This window comes from Myotis nattereri (assembly GCF_964212035.1).
Source record: "Myotis nattereri genome assembly, chromosome: 4".
In the NCBI taxonomy this organism is placed as follows: domain Eukaryota; kingdom Metazoa; phylum Chordata; class Mammalia; order Chiroptera; family Vespertilionidae; genus Myotis; species Myotis nattereri.
This window is the reverse complement of record NC_138079.1, coordinates 39887558-39907849: the sequence shown is the minus strand read 5'-3', so window position 1 is coordinate 39907849 and position 20292 is coordinate 39887558. Positions and strand designations below refer to the sequence as shown.

Here is a 20292-nt window from a genome sequence, read left to right as displayed (position 1 = left end):
TATTTACATTATGATTCATAACAGTAGCAAAATTACAGTTATGAAGTAGCAACTAAAATAATTTTATGGTTGGGGGTCACCACAACATGAGGAACTGTATTAAAGGGTCGCAGCATTAGGAAGGTTGAGAACTACTGCTCTAAATAAACATCCTCCAGTGAGGATTAAAATACAAACATCTGAAGTATGAGTCCTAAAGACATAAATAATGTGAAAGTCCTGCTGCTCTTCTCTTGCCTCTAATTGCATAGGGTATCTGGGGGAAGTGGAAAGAGAGGCTTCAGGATGGCGAGTAGGTGAGGAAGGTATCTGTCGTCATTTCCCCAGGATCAGCTCTTCCAAAGCAGTTACTATAATTACACTTTGATACTCTTTTCTATATTGTCTTTTGAATTCCTTAGAAATATTTTAATATTCTTAGCCCAAATGTGTTTTTATCTTGCAGCGAACTTAAAGAAATGAACTTTGCCTTTCTGCTCCCCCTAAGATGGAAAATAATTTTTCTTTTCTCTTTCATCCTCTTGGAGTAGTGAAAGTTGTTAAGACTTGCTTCTTAAAACTTGAAATTACAATAGTCATTTGATCATCCATGAACAGATTCTCATTATTCAATACTAATAAATGTTTTTCCTGAAGATCTGTGAAAAATGGCCTGGTACTTTGAAATAAAATGCAGTCCCAGGAGGGAAACAAATTCTTGAACACTTCTTCAATATTCAAAGGCAGGTTATGTTTTATATTCTTTTCTTGATGCATGTTAATACATAAGGTATAGAGAAACATTTGTTACTGCAATTAATGACAGTTGATACCATACTTTATTTTCAGAGACCTAACCAAAATAAAGTTAATTGATCATTTCACTTGGCTCATTCACTACATTTTCAGAATAGTGGCTGCCTGAATTATCCATCCACCTGAAACACCTACATGCACACTTCCCACACCCCACTTCTTTCCTAAATATGATATTAGGGCATCAGCATAGACTGGTTTCTGAGGAATAATGGATCTCTGCTCTACCTGTGGCCTCAGGGTGAAGCACCCTTTTAGCTCTACCTTTTAGAAAAGTAAGAACACAACAACTTACAGAATATACCTTGCCCTGAGCTACAACTCTCTTACCTGTCCTCATCTGGGGGAAGGTTGCATCACATCAGGTACCCTTCATCAAAATGGGCTTTGGACGGTGAAGTTGCTGAGATTGCTGGAGGTTATGTAGCCCAAGACCCTATGAACCCAGCCTCTGTCAGGGCAGGCATATGAGCTAGATTTGCATCTAATGAGATTAGTCCAGGAATTAGTTTGTCATAGACAGATGTACTTTATTATTTTTCTACTAGAAGCCCGGTGCACGAAATTCATGCACTTGGGGACAGGGAGGTGGGTCGGGGGGGGGGGGAGGATTGCAAGAGGGTACAGGCCAGGCCGAGGGACCCCACTGGTGCATACTTGGGGACCGGGGCGTGGGGGGGGGGGTTAGCCAGCTGGGGAGGGACGGCAGGAGGGCTCCAGGGCGTGTCCGGCCTGTCTCGCTCAGTCCCGATTGGCTGGACCCCAGCAGCAAGCTAACTTACCGGTTAGAGCATCTTCCCCTCTGGTGGTCAGTGCACATCATTGCAGCTGGTCGACCAGTCCACTCTCTGCCCCATGGTGATCAGTTCACATCATAGCGACTGGTCAACCCGTCGACTGTCTGCCCCATGGTGGTCAGTGCACATCATAGCGAGCAGTTGAGCAGCCTTAGCATATCATTAGCGTATTGCGCTTTGATTGGTTGAATGGCCAACCAGACACTTAGCATATTAGGCTTTTATTATATAAGATAGTACAGTAAATACACAAACCAGTAGCATAGTCATTTATTATCATTATCAAGTAGTATATACTGTACATAATTGTATGTGCTGTACTTTTACACTGATGGCAGGACAGTAGATTTGTTTACACCAGCATCACTACAAACACATGAGCAGTGTGTTGCACTGTGACATTAGGATGGGGTGGCTTTAGCCAACTGGAGCACAGGTACTAATGTGAGATGGACAGATTCCAGAAGTGACCTAGTCCCTGCTCATTTAGAGATCTATTTATTACTATCCTTGTTCAACAAATCACTCTATCTTGTGGAAAATAGATTTTAAACTCAATGGATTTGTTGTTGCTGTTAACAACTGATAGTCAATTTATTTAAACAGTTGATTTAAGCATCTGCAATGGTGACTGCAGCCTCCAACTCCTGGCTCAGTATGATGGAAGGAATCTGTTTAACAATCTCAGAAGAGCTGTGCAGGTCAATGAAGTCACTGTAGATCCTTGTCTGAAACTGATCCCAAGTGTTAGAACCCTCCCCACTGGGGTTTTTTTGTAGTGATTCTCTGGGTTTTGGTAGGCATCTGAACTGGTCCTTTCACTTTGAGATTCTTTTTTTTGTACCTCTGGTCAAGTCAGCATACAGCTTCTCCAACCGTTTTACATTGTGGCTGGTTAGAGTAATTATAATTCGGTGAATTGCCACCTCTGGTTCCATGGTTCCACGGGTGTATTTCTGGTACCTTTAAAAACCATGGCTGTGGCTCAGCTTCCTGACGGACTTGTTTCTTGGTGAGTCAGGAGCAGGAGCGATTGGTCAGACAGTTGGAGGGACACTTAGCATATTAGCCTTTTATATATATAGATTACCTAGCACCAATGATAAAAATGTACTTTAAATCTGAGATATAGGTGAAAACATACTGAGCCTCCACATTGGTGAGTGTATAAGGTGTATTGTATATTGTCAGGGCATAATATGAACAAAATCCATAGTTTCTAATTTTGGTTGTTTGGAGAACTGACAGATGGCATTTGGTGCCTTGCCCTTCTCCAATGCAAGTGAGGAGGGGTTAGCACACTGAATAGCCAGGTCTGTTTCATTTCCATTACCAGGCTTCTTTTGGTCATGGGACTGAGCCCAAAGGGTGCCTAATCCTGCCAGATTCCCTAGGTCCTCCTCACTCTGTTCAGTAACAAGCATTTATTGAAGATGTGATAGACAGTATGCCAAATGATTTTCATATGTTATCTCTTGTAATCCTCACAACAATTTAATAAGCCAAAGGTGCTTATCTTATAAATGTACAAACAGACTTAGAATTTAAGAATCTTGCTTAAGATCTAGGACTTCAGAGTCCCCTCCTCCCCCCAGTTTTGCCAGGAACAATGTGAAGTGGAGTATGACACAGACTCTGTCTTCAAGGAGCTTATAGTTTAATGCAGACAGATGCATTAACCCATAATTTCATTTAAATGTGATAGGTGCCTTGACAAAAATATGAGCACAGAAGGTATGGGAGCCTAGAGGAGAGTCATTACTTGAGTTAAAGGTTTAGGAAGGCATCTTGGAGGAAGTCGTGTTCAAGTTAAAACGATGTAAGTTTAGCTACAGTGAACCTAGCTTCTGGGGTATATTATCAGACTGCCCTAGAACTAAGAGTGGAAGACCCAAAGACAGGCCCAGAATATTTCTGGTAGGTGTTTGCCAGTTTGCCCTAGCTCAGCCCATTCATTGTAGATATTTCTAAGCTCTAACCTTTCAGAGTGATAAACAATAGCTGAGTTCACAAACAAACAAACTTGTATGTATAGACCCAAATGTTGTTAATCTAATCAGTTAAGTATCTGATTTCTTAAAAAGTACCATTACTTTTGTGGCTAAACTTTATTAATGCAACATAATTTTTAAAAAAGTTTTAAAGTATCAAGTGCCAAATAAATGCTTGTTAAATAAGTGAATGAATAAGAGAAGTAATCATATACAACAGGGGTCAACAAATATTTTCTGTGAAGGACCAGATAATAAATGTTTTATCCTTCATGAGCATATAGTTTCTGTCGCAACTACTTGATCTTGTTGTAGCACAAAAGCAACCATGGATGTTAAGTGAACAAATGTGTGTCACTGTGCTCTAATAAAACTTTATTTACATAAATAAGGTGGCAGCTTGAATTTGGTTGTGGGTTGCAGTTTACCGATTCATAATATATAACAGTCAATACTTTACCAAAGTTACAATTTGCTCCTTATAAAATGTACTAGGGGCCCAGTGCATGAACTCATGCACGTTGAAAGGAACTGTGGGCCGTGAGGTGCCACAGGCACAGGGGCAGGTCTTGGCCCATCCTCCATGCCCCTGCCCGGCTCCTCCTGCCACGGCCCCTTGTCCCCTGTCTGCTGGTAGCCCCGCTCCTGACACTGCTGCTCCCATGTGCTGACGGCGCTGGCCCCGCTCGCACCCGCTGATGGCGTGGAGTGATTGGGACTGGTGCCAGCAGCAGGTGCAAATGGGGCCAGCGCCGTCAGTGGGTTCGAGCAGAGGCTGCTGCCCCGACCACCCCTCAGGAGCAGGGGGAGGTGGAGAAGTCCTCAGGGGCGATCAGGGCCATCAGCCACCGCTTGCACCCACTGATGGCACCAAGTGATTGGGACCGGCACCGAGCACCGGCAGCGGGTGCAAGTGGCAACTCTGGTGCCAGCTGCAGGTGTGAGCAGGGCCAGCATCGGCAGTAGGTGTGAGTGCCAGGCGGGACCGTGGCAGGTGGGAGCAGTTTTCAGTAACCGCCAGAGGCTTGCCCCAATGACAGTAGCCGGCGCCCCACCTTGGTCTGGCTCCCCTGCTCACCTGCTCCACCATCCTGCCGCGGGTAACACCTGCCATGTTCTGCCATGTGTGCCCCCTGGTGGTCAGTACACATCATAGTGACTGGTTGTTCAGTTGTTTTGGTTCCAGTTGTTCCACCGTTCGGTCTATTTGCATATTAGCCTTTTATTATATAGTTTTTAAATTCTGTGCTTAATTATATACAGGTAACATATCTGGGGAAGGAGCTTTTAAAGTGTGTTTCTGAAGAAGTACCCATACCTCCAGAACCAAACTTGGTACCTCAGCAACATCAACCTTGTCTTCCAGGTATGTGCAGACCCACACCCATTTCTTAGTTATGGGAACAACACACACCAACCTACTGGGAAAGCATTCCTCTTTTTTATTTTTGTCGTCTTTTTCTTTCGGGTGAAATTCACATAACATTCAAATGACCATTTTTAAATGAACAGTCATACACAGTGCATTTAGTACATACAGTGTTGTACAGTCACCACCTCTGTGTAGTTCCAACACTTTCATCACCTCAAAAAGAAACCCCATACCACGCAGCAGTTACTCCCCATTCTCCAGTCCCCCATCCCTGGGGTCTACCAGTCTGCTTTCTGTCTATGTGGATTTGCCTATTCTGAATGTATCATAGAGAGAGTGGAAGGGGTAGGGGGAGGAGAGAGAGAGAAAGAGGGAGAGGAGAGAGAGAGAGAGAGAGAGAGAAACATCAATGTGAGAGATATATCAATTGGTTGCCTCCTGCACATGCCTGGATTGGGGTGGGGATAGATAGAACCTGCAACCCAGGCACATGCCCCTGACAGGGGCGGGCCGACACTCTAGCTACTGAGCCATGCTATATCTTTTTGTGGAACAGCCACACTGTTTTCTACAGCAGCGGAACCATTTTACATTCCCAACTGCAATGTACAAGGCTCCCAATTTCTCCATGCCCTCACCAACACTTGCTGTTTTCTGTTTGTTTATAGCACTTGATTTTTAACCACAGATGATTCTAGGATAATTAAGGAAATTATACCCTCTGCTCACAATTTCTTTCTCTCTACTTTGGGTAGATTTTTTTTAATGTCATTATTTGGTTAGTTTTTCATATTTTCTAAAAATATACTTAAATAAATCTTTGCTTATTAGTGTAAACAAATACGATTTATCTGATGAAATAAACCTTAGCCTGAGAAAACTGAAAAGAATGTAGTCTTAGCCAATTAGCTGCAGATTTTGAAATGATCTTAAAGTGGCAGCACACATTTTTGGAAAACTTAACTAATGTTAAGTTACCCTTCTCTGCTGTAGTATTCCCTCTTTTTTCTCCCTGTCCTTGCCCAGACTAGTTGGGGACAATGTAGACCAGTGATGGCGAACCTATGACACGCGTGTCAGAGGTGACACCAAACTCATTTTTTTGGTTGATTTTTCTTTGTTAAATGGCATTTAAATATATAAAATAAATATCAAAAATATAAGTCTTTGTTTTACTATGGTTGCAAATATCAAAAAATTTCTATATGTGACACGGCACCAGAGTTAAGTTAGGGTTTTTCAAAATGCTGACACGCCGAGCTCAAAAGGTTCGCCACCACTGAGTAGACTGAGAAGAGGTAAAAAGCAGAAGATAATAATACTGAGATAACCAGTCGTGAACCAAACGGGGATTACTATCACCACGCCCCTAACCAGGGTGCTGTAGGGATTTTCCCTTCCTTACAACAAACCCCAATAATTCAAAGTAATTTCCTCTCCTAACTTGATACCTAATCCACCCTAACTTCTGAGGGTCCTCCTTTGTCTCCAAAACTGGCTTCAGAATAGGATGCATTTCCCCTAATTTTCTGAAGACAGCTTCAAAAGTGCTTTTTATCATTTGGGAGAAACAAATTTGGTAAAACAGCAATTGTGGTGAAATTAAAAGCCTTAAGAAAGGAAAAGGAGTTTGTGTAGTAATTTATGGTATTTGATTCCTAACCCTGACTGCAGATCTATCTAGTTCAGGTTCCTGGCATAGGGTCCAGGAACCTGAATTTTAAAAAGTGATTCTTATGCAGTCAGCCTGACCTATTACTCTAAACCTATTACTTTAAGTGACCAGTAGTATCTAATTTCTTATGCAGATAATAATTGGAAAACTTGATACATTCAGTCCTTTATTTTGATTCAAAAGTACACCCGCTCTAGTGCTCACAGGCACTTCTTTCTCTCCTCTCTTCTCTTCTCTTCTCTTCTCTTCTCTTCTCTTCTCTTCTCTTCTCTTCTCTTCTCTTCTCTCTCAGGAAAGCCAAGTAAACTCTTTCTTCTCCTAGATTCTAATCTCAAAGCAGAACTGTAGGTCTTCTTTATACACAAAGGTTATCTGTTCTTCAGATTTTCTAGTGATATGTGATAGGTACATGCCAACAGGAGCCAGGCCAAGAGGTGTGAGAGTTTAAGAAATTTTATTATATTCTCTCACAGTGGGCTGAGACTATTGTGTCAGTGTCAGTGTTACAGAATTTACCAGGTGACCGAAAAATACACTGGGAGTACTCGGAGATCCAGGATAAACCCATTTATTTTCAGATGTACTAGAATAGTGACTCAGGTGGTCAGTTCTCCAAATCCTGAGTGAGTGAATATGAAGGAAGCTTTCCCTTTATACCCTTCGGTTTGTTTGTTTTCTGTTTCCTAACTACCAGGCTTTTGTGGTGGGCTTCCACAGCCTCTCCTGGGTCAGTTAGATGGGGAACTTAGACTGTATCTGAATGACGGGTCTGGGTGGTGTCAGTGACCTCCCCTGGAGCTAAGCTGTTACATTCTTTGTTTATGGCTCCTTTGTAAATTGTGAGTAATTAGGAAAACAGGTCTTGCTAGACCAGATTGTGAAGAAAGGGACAGTGACTTAATGTAGGCTATCAAGAATGTACATTAGGTTACTGGCACAGATTCAGATTGCTAGCCCTCCCAAAATGTCTTATATTCCCTATCATCAGCACCGAGGGAGTGTTTATGTTCTCTTATATATGGACTGGGTCAGGGTTGCACCAGCCAGCTGGGTAGCTGCCTGAAAACAGGATGTCCTTGGGAGATAGCACAACTCAGGCAAAGGGGAGCGCCTGAGTCAGCTGGGGAGTGTATCTTATCTTTTGCAGGTGCAGGGCGTTTGCTTCAAGCTATGGGAAAAAATTTATAACAATATATTTCAGAAAACATGTCCAAACAGGATAGGCCATGGGTAGTGCGTCCTAACAATAGGCATGCATTTCCACCCCCAGCCATGCATCTCCTTCCTCAGAGGGACCACAATTCCCTGCTCAGTGAGCATGAAGTAAAAAAATGGTTTCTCAACTGCTGTTTCTGTTGCTGGCAATGTAAACAGTTTCTTGTCACTAAATTCTGGACTATCTTTCCTTTAGATATTTTTTAAAATATTAATGCTAATTTGAGAACGGTGGAAGTGCCAGAACCCACTTCTTACTACCTTGATCTGGGACTAGGAATCTACAGGCAGGTCCCTGCTGACATTCTGTAGGCTGCTGTTAGAGTTTTGTTTGAACCTTCTTGATTTAGGATTCTTTTGTACTTATTTTTGTGGTACCTTACAAAAATCCAAAGACATGGCAAATTAGAAAAGTGCTAACTCTTTCATGGGGGCTTAACATCATTTGTTCATTTGAAAATAGAACATGCTTTTTGAGGAAAAAATAGACTCTTTTTGCAATGATAACCATGAACATCTACTTCTAGCTTTGTGACAAAGAATTTTTCCATCAGGGGCATTTAAAAACATAAAAATGGCCCTTGACTTACTGATAATCTGTTGTAAATAAGTGACTTTAAAGGGTTTTCATCATTTCGGTGCTGTTATTGTGCTTCATTTCTCTGTAAAAGTATAAGTAATAGAGCACAGACATCCACAGGTGCTTCTGTTTTATGTGGTTAAGAACTTCTTAAACCGTAAACACCTGAGGAAGATGGGTGTTTGATAACAGCAGAGTGTTCAGCTCCTATTTACAACTCTTAATTCTTTTTCATTATTTTCATCATGTTTTTCATACTGGTTTTATGTTTGTTTTAATTAATTAATTTTTTAAACTTATCTTTATTGTTGGAAGTATTACAGATGTTCCCCTCTTTTCTACCCTGCACCTGCCCCTACCCCCAGGCATTTACCACACTATTGTCTGTGTCCATGAGTTATGCATATACATTTTTTGGTTAATCTCTTCCTACCCATGCCCCTCCCCCCACCCCCAACGCCCTTCCCTCTGAGATTGGGCAGTATGTTCTATGTTTCCATGTTTCTGGATCTATTTTGTTCATCAGTTTATTTTGTTCTTTAGATTCCACATATGAGTGAGATCATATGATACTTGTCTTTTTCTGACTGGCTTATTTTGCTTAGCATAATACTCTCCAGGTCCCTCCATGCTGTCTCAAAGGGCAAGAGATCCTTCTTCTTTATTGCTGCATAGTATTCCATGGTGTAAATGTACCACAGCTTTTTTATCCACTCACCCACTGATGGGCACTTGTGCTGTTTCCAGATTTTAGCTATTGTAAATTGTGCTGCTATGAATAGAGGGAGTAGAATGGTTTCTTAGCTCTGCAGTTCTTGTTGGAGATGAGGGGCAAGAAAGAACCAAATGTCTACATCAGTGGCTATTTTCCTAGTCGTTGGGCTGCTGAATATGCGACTGTCTAGAAATTTTGTTTGCAGATCTCAGAGGCATTTTGCCTAGGGAATCTACCTCAAGTGAAAATGAACGTGGGAAGAACTTCTGCACTTCAGTGTGGTAGATTGGTTGTCTTCACAGCTCCCGATGAAAAAATTCTTTGTCGCAAATCTGCAAGTAGATGATCATGGTTATCATTGCAAAGAAGATGATAATTACTTGACCAATGAAGGGATTTAATAACTATTTCTCAGGATTCTTATTTCTCATTAACAAGAATTCTTTTAGTGATAGAGCTTCCTTCAGGCTCTAGAGGCAGGCGAATCTGGTCCTTAAGCAGAACTAGGAATCCAAGCACTGCTCCACTTAATCCTCCCCAAAGTGAGGACTGGAAGAAAGAAACAGCAGGTATTGTCAGGCTGCTTCAGTCTATATGTGTGTGCATGTTCCTGGTATCACAGTGTTTCACCTGTCAGTTCCTGTTTCTGCAGATCACAACAGCTTAGTTTTTCTAGGGTCTTTCCATGGTGGTGACAATTACTAATGTACCCCAAATAAAATCATCTCCTATTAAAAAATATTCAATTTAAACATTTTATATGTAATATTTGAATTATGCTGCTTTATTCCTTTTTTCAACTTCCTACCCTTACTGTGACTGTCAGGGCCAGAATGGAAGCAAAACTTCAGTGTTTGGGATCTCTATGTGAACACCATGGTGATGACTTCTTGTTACAGATAAGGTGAAGGTCATCAGGTGCTCCTGGCCCTCTCACCTAGTCCCTTTATTTAGGTCTGTGGCTTTTGGGGAAAGGCCACTCTGGAAAGACAGGTTTTTTGTGTGCAAAAGACCTAGTCTTCATCTGATGAAGCTAAGCTAACCTTAAGGAATTTAAGTAATATTTAAAGCTGTGGGGTTTTTTGAAAGAAGAATTCCCCTCACCCCCAACCTTTGTGGAATGCCTTGTTTCAGAAAGTCTACAAAACAAGGCTGCTATAAGGGAATTATTATGTTTTAGATATGGGCCATGTGTAAAAAAAGTTAAAATTCTTTGTGTTGTGACAGTTTAAAACCCAAATTAAATTCACTTAACCCTCTTCCTCTGAAAAAAGGAATTTTATGGACTCATGTATATGAAAGTCCAGGAAGAGGTCTTCAGCTTAAGCCGGGCTTCAAACAGCATGACTAGCACCAGTTTCTCTGCTTTTCGTTTCTCAGCTCCATCCTAACAGTCTCTCCTCTCATTATCCCAGAGCTATATGCTTCCAGATTCAAGTTCAGAGGGGAAGAATATGGAACTCTTTCCTAGAAGAACCAACAAAGATCTCTTGCATCTCACTTCACTCTGAATGGGTCATGTTTTCATCCTTAAGTCAATGCCTATTCACTGGTTGGCTTAGATCTAAATAAATTCCACTAGAAGCACATGGTCAAGTGAAGGGAAAGGGATGATTCTTCAGAAGCAAATTAGAGTGGGGTCAGCATTAGATGGATTAATGGCTACTGGGCATCACAAGAACCCAGTGCCCACACAGGTGTGTAATTATGAAAACACTTGGGCATTGCTTAGAATTACAAACAGAGCTCTTGGACTACATGGTCTGTCTAACTGAAATTGCCTGGCAAAGGTCACACCCATATTGGTGCTGTCTGTGGACTAAGATTCAATTTGCTGAATTATATAGAGCTCATATAGCCCTCTGAGAAAGGACTTTCTGAGACTGTCAGTGAGGATGAAGAAGCCAGTTTTAGGATGAATGACTCAGACTGCAAACAGGCTTCTTTCCCCAAGAGCAGCCAGTGCTGATTTACAGCTTATCTGGGGTATAGAAAATGGGGTGAAGAGTGATGTGGTCAGAAAGCCTATTATGTGTGCTCACAGACTTGACGAGGGTCTGGGATTTGCAATAAATTTAAATCTTATTTTTAAAAGGCAGATTTTAATTTGTTGACACTTATTTAAACAGGAACTTCCAGTGAGTCAATGCAAAGCATCCCACATTATCTACAAATAAATGAAATACTATTAATCAGCGACCAAGAATATCTCCCATGCCATATAATGGATCAGCATTGGAAGTTCTATGTGGAGTGTGAAGAGCTAACATTCTAAAGCCTTGTTTTCTTAATAATGTATTAGGTATTTGTTCATATTATTAACTAACGTTCATATTTCATCTTTGTGGTCTGGTGGGCCTATTTTAATACACACTTAAGATGTGTGTTTACTGTTGTAAGAAAAAACATAACTTCAACTACTGAAGTAAGATTAATACATTTTTACCATTCAAATAAAGGCATTTAAAAAAATCTTTATTGTTGAAAGTATTACATAGGTCCCCTTGATCCCCCATTAACCTCTTCTAACCCACTCCTGTCCCCCCCACCCCCAGGCCCTCACCACCCCATTGTCTGTGCCCATAGGTTATGCATATATGCGTACAAGTTTATTGGTTGATCTCTTCCCATCTACCTTCCCCTGCCTCCCTCTGAGGTTCAACAGTCTGTTCATGCTTCTATGTCTCTGGGTCTATTTTTGTTCATCAATTCAAATAAAGGCATTTTTGAAGTAAACCATATTGACTCTCTGGCTTTCTTTTTACCAACATAACTTTAAAACGAATCTTTTGATCAACACCTCTGCCTTTGTATAAATAACAGTTATTCCTTAAGGGAAGTAAGGATACAAGCAAGAGTGGTCATTGGTCAAAAAAAAGGCCTGGCTAAAGTGAATCTACTTCAAATAAGAAGTCAAGTCCCAATACCTTTACCCATTTACTTTGAAATTTATCTCGAAATAAAAATTTGAAATTATTAAAGAGATTTACTCTAAGTTTTGTAAAATTTAGCGTAGATAGAATTGTAACTGTGCTGAGTCTGAGAACAAAAACATGAATCAAGTGTTGATTTGGGGCTGATTATTTTATTTATTATTTCATCTTTGACTTTTGCTACATTTTCATGAAGGTTTTTTTAAATCGATATATTCAAGAGCATTATAAGTTTTCTCAAGGGTATGTCTAATCCTTTGATAACCATATTCTTCTTCATTTATTATTCATCATCATCCCAGACTCCCAAATAAACTTCTTAATTACAATTAAAATTACTCTAGCAGTGCTAGAATTTTGAGGGGAGGTGGAGAGGAGATATGATGGTGTTGTTTTTATATTTCTTATTTTAAGTGTATAGAATTTTAAATATCATTAACAGTTACCTGTGAGGAGAAAAGTTATGGGGCTGGGGATCTAAGGGGAAAGAAAGAGTTTTTAACTACATGGACCCTTTGGCAAATTTTGAATGGGTTCTATATGTGTGTTCTTTCTATTCAGATACAAATTTTAAGTTTTTGAAAAGAAAGTACCTGGAAGATTTACCTATTAATAAAAGTATAAAGACATAGATCATTTTATTTTTCTTCCTTTGAGAGTCCACTGAAAATGTTCAGGATAGAATAACCCTTCAAGTTATAATGTTTGAGAACTGAAAAGAGTTTCATTATTCTATATAATAAAAGGCTAATATGCAAATCGACCAAACGGCAGAATGACTGGTTGCTATGACATGCACTAACCACCAGGTCAACACAGGAGCTGCCCCCTGGTGGTCAGTGAACTCCCACAGGGGGAGCGCCACTCAGCCAGAAGCTGGGCTCACGGCTGGCGAGCGCAGCGGTGGTGGCAGGAGCCTTTCCCACCTCTGAGGCAGCACTAAGAACCCCTCGGGGATGTCTGACTGCCTGCGGAGAGCAGGCCTAAGCCAGCAGGTGGACATCCCCCGAGAGATCCTGGACTGCAAGAGGGCACAGGCCGGGCTGAGGGACCTCCCCCCGCCCCTCCAATCCCTAGTGCATAAGTGTTGTGCATCATGCCTCTAGTTCCAACATAGTTTTCTTAGAATATTCTATTTTTCTAATTCTTGAATAGTCTACATGATGTGGTCTATTTGGCTTTTATTACTTAAGGATATATTTAAAACATGGGTCCTTTGGGAATATATGTACTAACATGGAACTTGTACATATAAGTAAATGAAAGATGCAAATTGTTAGGAAATGTTTAAAACAAATACTGGTTTTAAATGAATAAAAATTATATGCCTTTGCACGTATAAAAATAACCATATAAATCTATAATAATAAAAGTGTAATATACTAATTAGACTGGACGTCCGACCGGACGACCTTCCAGACCACCTTCTGGACAAAGCCGGGGTTATGAGGGAAGCCCAGGTCCCAGATGCCAGAGGGAGTCAGTGCCAGCAGCCGGGGGAAGGAAGGCCTACTCTTGCACGAATTTCATGCATTGGGGACTCTAGTATACATATATTATGTATGGTATATGTACTTTATAAGCTATGAAATGTGTATTTGTATGTATAAGTGTGTAGGGGGTAGAGTATGCTGAGTAAAAGGTCTGGAATGCTGCAAATAAAACTATGCAATGATGGTCCCTAAGGATATTTTTGTAATTTTATTTTTCAACTACAGTTGGCATTCAATATTATATTAGTTTTAGGTGTACAACATAGTGATTAGATATTTATATAACTTACAAAGTGATCACCCCATAAGTCTGGTACACCCTGGCACCATACATAATTATTACAATATTATTGACTGTATTCCCTGTGCTGTATTTTACATCCCCACGACTATTTTATAATTGCCAATTTGTGCTTCTTAATCCCTGGTGAAAGCATACTTTTGCAGTTTACTTTCAACTTAAAAAACACACACCACATTTCTTTTGTAATTTAAAAATATATTTTTAAGAACAACTTTAAAAGGTATTTTATTTAGTGATTATAATTTACATAAGTCATACATTCTAAATTTATACTACAAGAAATCTTGCAATTCTAAGTTTTCATCTTAGTGATCAAATTCTTACACTTAATTTTCTAAGCCCCCTTTAAAATTTTATATACCGACTGGAAACTGACATAACACCTAGTGCCCTGAGGCACACTGAGTATTGCCCAAACTGAACAGCAAAAAGGTCTACTCCCATTAGGGTTCAGGGACGAGAGCTACCTGAACCCAGATCATGCAGGAGAGAAGACGGGGCAATTTGGGGATTTGCTAGATGTTTTGCCTATTCTGGGTCCTAAATGAAGCCCTCAAGCTTCTGACCCTGAGCCTTATAAGGGACTTCCGGGAATATCTAAAAATCCAGTCTTCTGCCTGATACTTGAATCCTTTCCGTAAAACTCACTTCTTGAACACCTCCAGATACTCCTTACTCAACAAGGAAGCCTATTCCTTACTACCACTTCGTAAGGTAGTCCTCGGTGTTAGAAAGCTGGAGCCTCAATGTTACAATCCTGTTACAAAAATTACAAAATAAAACTTCCTTCTAAGGCTTGAATTACTATAGTACAGACTTCCGCTGGCCTGGTGGCTGATGTCCAAGCATACGTCTTGTCCCTTTCTCCTCAGTTTCTTTCATTCAGTCCCTTCCACTTCCCCTCCTGGCTTCAGTCCTTTATCAGTGCATGTTTAGACAATGTGCATCGGCAATCCTAACCCACCCCCATTTTTCCTTATGAAAACCTGTGGCACACTGTGCCAAATTCTTCTTAAAGATCTATTTTACTTCCCTGCTGCTTCAAGAGGAAAATCTAGGTCCAATTCAAGGCCGCCTACTCTGTGATCCTATATAACCTTCCAGCTTCATGTCCCAATCATCTTTAACTTTGACTCGCTCGTAAACTTTTTTCATCCCTGTTATGGGATGAATTGTTTCCCCTCAAAAGTCATATGTTGAGCCCAGCCTGTGTGGGCTCCTATGAAATAGGAGGTCAAGATTCGATTCCTGGTCAGGGCACATGCCTAGGTTACAGGCTCAATCCCCATTAGGGGGCGTACAGGAGTCAGCCAGTCAATGATTCTCTCTCATCACTGATGTTACTATCTCTCCCTCTCCGTTCCTCTCTGAAATGAAAATATATATATATATGTGTGTGTGTATATATATATATATATATATATATATATATATACACACACACATATATATATGTAATATTTTAATTCATATATTGAAGTTCTAATCCCCAGCTCCTCAAAATGTGACTGTATTTAGAGATAGAGCCTTTAAAGGGGTGATTAAGTTAGAATAAGGCTGCGCCTAATTCAACATGACTGTTGTCCTTATATGAAGAAACTTAGTTACACAAAAGGACCTCAGGGATGCACCTGCAAGGATAGAAGACTCTGTGAGGACACAGTGAAAAGGTAGCCATCTGCAAACCAGGGAGAGAGGCTCCTTCCACCTCCACATCCTGAGGGAGTCAGTGTTTGCTCATTTTGGTGAATGGCAGGCAATCAGGGAAGATGGCGATGCTCATTGGTGGGTAATGGAATGCAGACGTCTTACTGGACAAGTTTCAGGGCGAACACACTGGTGTCTGCTCGTGGGCTCCCTTTTTCAATCTAGGGAGTTCCAGGTATAAAGAATGAGTAAAGCTCATTCCTCCGAGATATTGCCTAAACTCAATTTTCCTGGAGACTATCCTGTTTATTTTTTGTTTGTTTGTTAATCCTCACCTGAGGACTTTTTTCCATTGATATTTAGGGGAGTAGAAGAGAGAAGGAAAGACAGAGAAACATCGATGTGAGAGAAACATTGATTGGTTGCCTCGTGCTTGAGCCCTGACCAGGGCCTGGGGCCTAGCCCAGGAGGAGTCTGCAACTAAGGTACGTGCCCTTTGACCAGAATTGAACCCGGGATCCTTTGGTCTGCAGGCTGACACTCTATCCACTGAGCCAAACCAGCTTGGGCAATCCTGTTGTTTTTAAGTTAATGCATGTGCCCATAGGACCTGGGTTTCAAGTCTCTTTGGGTTTTCAGTACTCAGCACATGACCTCCACATTTGTTTCTCTGGACTCCCTTTCCTTCTATTTTCCTCATCTCATTGTTGTTGAAGCCGATTTTACAGGAAACCAGGGATATATCTTTCTTAAATACATGAAGGCCAAGAAATGTGGTAAGTTTCTGCTTAAGCTCGATCATCATCTTCTCACATCCCCTTTTCCTTTCCCACCTAAATAAGAGCAACAGAACTTGAAGCCATGTCAGATCAACTCAGCCTGTTGAGCACAGGCTGCTGCATGGTTCACCTCTAAATTCCTGGGGCAAATTTTAAGTTCATATTCCTTCATTTTGGCTACTTTGACAGGGGCTTTAAAATCGAAACAATGGGTGCAGACATTTTAAGCTGTAATGTGAATAGTGGTACTTGTAAAGGTAAAGGCAGTTGACATTTCTGTACACAAGACACCTGGATGAGATAGGAAGTTGGGTCCTGTCCCTTCAAAGCCGGAGGCAAGGAAGTGGTAAGGCGAGTTTCCTAGCTGGGGGTTGAGCCGCACCAATCGCCCAACACTTGCCTCTCAGCACAGCCTCTTTGTTCTGTTCATTACAGCCCACACATTATCTGTCATGAAGAGATTAAACAGCACAAAACAAAACTGTTTCTTTGTGTTAAAATGGCCCCAAAATATATGCTGGTGATGGAAATGAAGAGGTTTAAGAAAATGTTGGTTCTTAGTGCTCCGACCCCAAAAGAGAGATATTTAGGATGTATTAAGGGGCAGGCAGTTAAATTTGGAAGAGCCCAGCTCTGTGCCACAAATGATTTTATGTGCAGTAATGCATGCCTGGGAGCCCCTAGCTCCCTGGGATTGTGGCCCTCCTTTTTTTTTTTTTTTTTTTTTAGAGGCCAAGTGGGGTGACTTGAGCCCTTTAGTCAACATACAGGGCAAAAGCCACTAACCTCCCCTGAAAGGAGGCTCCAAGGCGCGCGCAGAGAGTAAGCTTAAAGAAACAAAAATAAGAAAAATAAGTTGTTAAGCTAAAGATAGGTAAGGAGAAATAAGCTGTAGAAATAGAGAAATAAGTAGAAATAAGTGGTAGAAATAGAGACATAAGCGGTAGGAAATAAGCTGTAGAAAATAAGCGGTAGAAATAAGCTGTAGAAGTAAGAAATAAGTAGAAAATAAGCAATAGAAATAAGTGAAACGTTAGGAAATAAGTGGTAGAAAATAAGAGATCTCTTAAATAAGCTGTAGGCAGTAGGAATAGAGAAATAAGTAAGTTGTAGAAACAGAGAAATAGGTGGAAATAAGTGGTAGAAATAGAGACCTAAGCGGTAGGAAATAAGCTTTAGAAAATAAGCGGTAAGAAATAAGCTGTGGAAGCGGTAGACGTCAGAAAATTAGTAGAAATAGCGAAAATAAGTAGAAATAAGAGCTGTAGGAATAGAGAAATAAGCTATAGAAATAAACAGTAGAAAATAAGCGGCAAGAAGCAAGCGGTGTAATTAGGAGGTATAAAATAAGGTGGAAATCTCCTAGGTTTTAAGCCACTGTAAAGCAGAAGATGGCTGTGGTTGATGTTGTTTATCCTGAAAATGTTAACATGTTTGTAGCTTGATTTTGCATTGGTATTGCTTTGTTATTAGCCAGAGTTTTTAGCCAGAGTTTTGTTCTCTTGGTAACATTGCTGTTTATGGTTTTGTTAATAGCCAGAAGTCTGTTTTGATGATGCTGAATAATTTATTTAGAGTTTTTTTGATAATGTAAGTGGTCGTGTTTAAAAACAAAAGTAAAGGGGGATATATAGGGCGCGGCTACAGTGTTTTGGCCAGGTTCAAACCTCGGACTAATGAAAGGACAGGGTCCTCTCATTGCCACGTGCAAGTCCCAGCTGGAAGGCAGGGCCCTCCCAGCACAATTAAGCTTGAACCTATGGTCCGAACACGTAGCCCCACGTGCCTGTGTGCTAGAGTTCAGGTGCATGTAGTTGAGTAGGGTTGGAACTCACGAGAATGCTGTAAACAACTTGATCACGCCCCTACTTTGCCTCGTGGCATCTGCTATAAAATAAAGACAGGGCGTGTGGGCGTTGGCGATGTCTCCTCATCAGGGAGCAGTGTCCCACCGAGACCCAGCTTTCACTCTCTTGTCTGTCTTTTCTCAATCCTTTCAACGCCCCCCCCCCCGCCCCCACTCAGGGTCACTGAACCAAGCTGAGCTGGCATGGCACATAAGGCGCCCTGGGGCTGAGTATGCCATGGCCGTGCCGGCTCACCACACTCCCCCACTTTAGGTACCCTGGTTTCTCTACATAGAATAGACTTATGCTCTATTCTTTCTCCCAAGAATAGACTTATGTTCTCCCACTGTAGCTGCTTTTCTCTGAGAAAAATCCATCAGCCTGTTGATCAACTCGGTCCCTGGTCATTGCTCTCAGCTCTCAGCACAGCCACTGTGCGGTCACCACCTCCCACATGCCCCTGCCTCATGCTGATCCCACCCCACCTGGGCCTTTCCCGAAGCACCATGCACCCCAGCTGCTGTGGAGCAGGAGCAGGCTTCCCCGAAGGCTTGGTGGTAAAGGGGAAGGAGTTACAGCACAGCACACGACTTAGAAATGACTAAACGTGGCCTCTCCCGCAGGGACTCGGTCCTTGATGATGTTCCCTTCAGACCCGGCCTTGGTTGAGGTGTATAGGACAGTGGATATGAATGCAGGCTCTAGGCCCACATCCTGGCTCCCCCACTCACTAGTTATTTAACCTTGTTTGTGAGGATTTAATAAGATAATCTGTGTAAAGTGAGCAGCCCACTGGCTGGCACACAGTGGTTACTCAATAAATCATATATATTGTTATTATGAGAAGTTGCTCAGTCTCCCTAATTCTCTCTAAACCACTGATTAACAACCCTGCTGCATCACTCACACACATCCCTGTACCCATTACAGTAGAATCTTTGAGAGTAAGTTTGGGCATCAGTAATTGCTTAAGTTCCCCAGGCGATGCTAATGTGCAGCCAGGCTGAAAACCACTTCTATAGCTTCTTTCCACATCTTCCCCTTCTCTCTCCTGGGCCACCCATCACCTTTCTCCAGGCCTGCCATAGGAAGTCAAAATTCTCCTGTTTCCTCCTATTTTATTATAAGCATAGCATTTGACTCTCTGTGACTCACCCCTGCCCATCTAGGCTTTGCCCAGGGGGCCTCAGCTTTCTCATTATTAAAATATTCGTGAAGTGTTTTCTGGTCTAGCCATGAAGTATAAGAGATTACATTCAGTTGCTTTAAATAACACTTTTTTCCACAATAGAGAAAGTGACTATAGTTCTCCCCAAATTGAGTTATTGTATATAACGCAATAACTGCACATGTCCCTTTCAGACTAGGGGATCAAGGATCCCAGCCGTGGGACACGAGAAGCTGGAAGCCACTGGAGCACCGCCTAGCAGCACTCAGAGTACTCCAAAGCAGTGCTGTGGGTCTCAGCGGGCTTCCAGCCTGGGCTCACTTTAGAATTTCCCGAGGAGCTTTCAAACCTGGCCCATGAATTGCCTTTTGTCCCAGTCAGTTGGCCCTTAGCATCCCCTATCTTGTTGGTTAGTTATGTTCTGGGTGCAGGGACTACCTCTGTAGCTACAGTGTCTTTCTTTGAGGGCAGGGACTGTGACTTATATTTCTTTGCATCCTCAACTCAAGCAACACATTTTCATTAACAGTGAATGACTTTTGGCCATTGTACTGGGTTGAATAAGGTCCCTCCAAAATTCATATATGTATGAATATGTAATCAAGTTAAGAGGCTATACTGGATTAGAGTGGCCATAAATCCAATGTCCTGTATTCTTTATAGAAGAGACAAGTTTGGACACAGAGGAGACACAGGAAAAGAAGGCCAAGCAATGGTGAAGGCAGAGATGGGAATGACGCAGCTGCAAGAAGGAACATCAAGGACGGGCAGCAACCACCACAAGCTCAGAGGCAGAGGAGTCTTCCCTGCAGAAGGATCATAGCCCTGCCCACACCTTGGTTTCGGCTTCTGGCCTCCACAACCATGAAAGACACATTTCTGCTGTTGTAAGTCACCCAATTTGGGGAGTTTGTTACAGCAGTCCTGGGAGACTCCCCTGGGAATGCTGAGCATGCTGTGGTACTAGCAGAGGCCTTCTGG

General features: G+C 41.6%; 1 protein-coding gene across 1 annotated transcript in view; it reads left to right on the top strand.

Moving 5' to 3' along the window:
* Positions 1–11542, top strand: part of ANKRD31 (ankyrin repeat domain 31) — a gene marked incomplete at its 5' end in the record, with an annotated part of 134581 nt that extends 123039 nt beyond the window's left edge. The window contains 2 exons of the mRNA XM_081090248.1: positions 4847–4949; positions 11270–11542. Of these exons, the coding sequence (XP_080946374.1) occupies positions 4847–4949; positions 11270–11415 (249 nt within the window). The 3' untranslated portion in view covers positions 11416–11542. The remainder of the gene's footprint in view (positions 1–4846; positions 4950–11269) is intronic.
* Positions 11543–20292: the final 8750 nt, after the last annotated feature.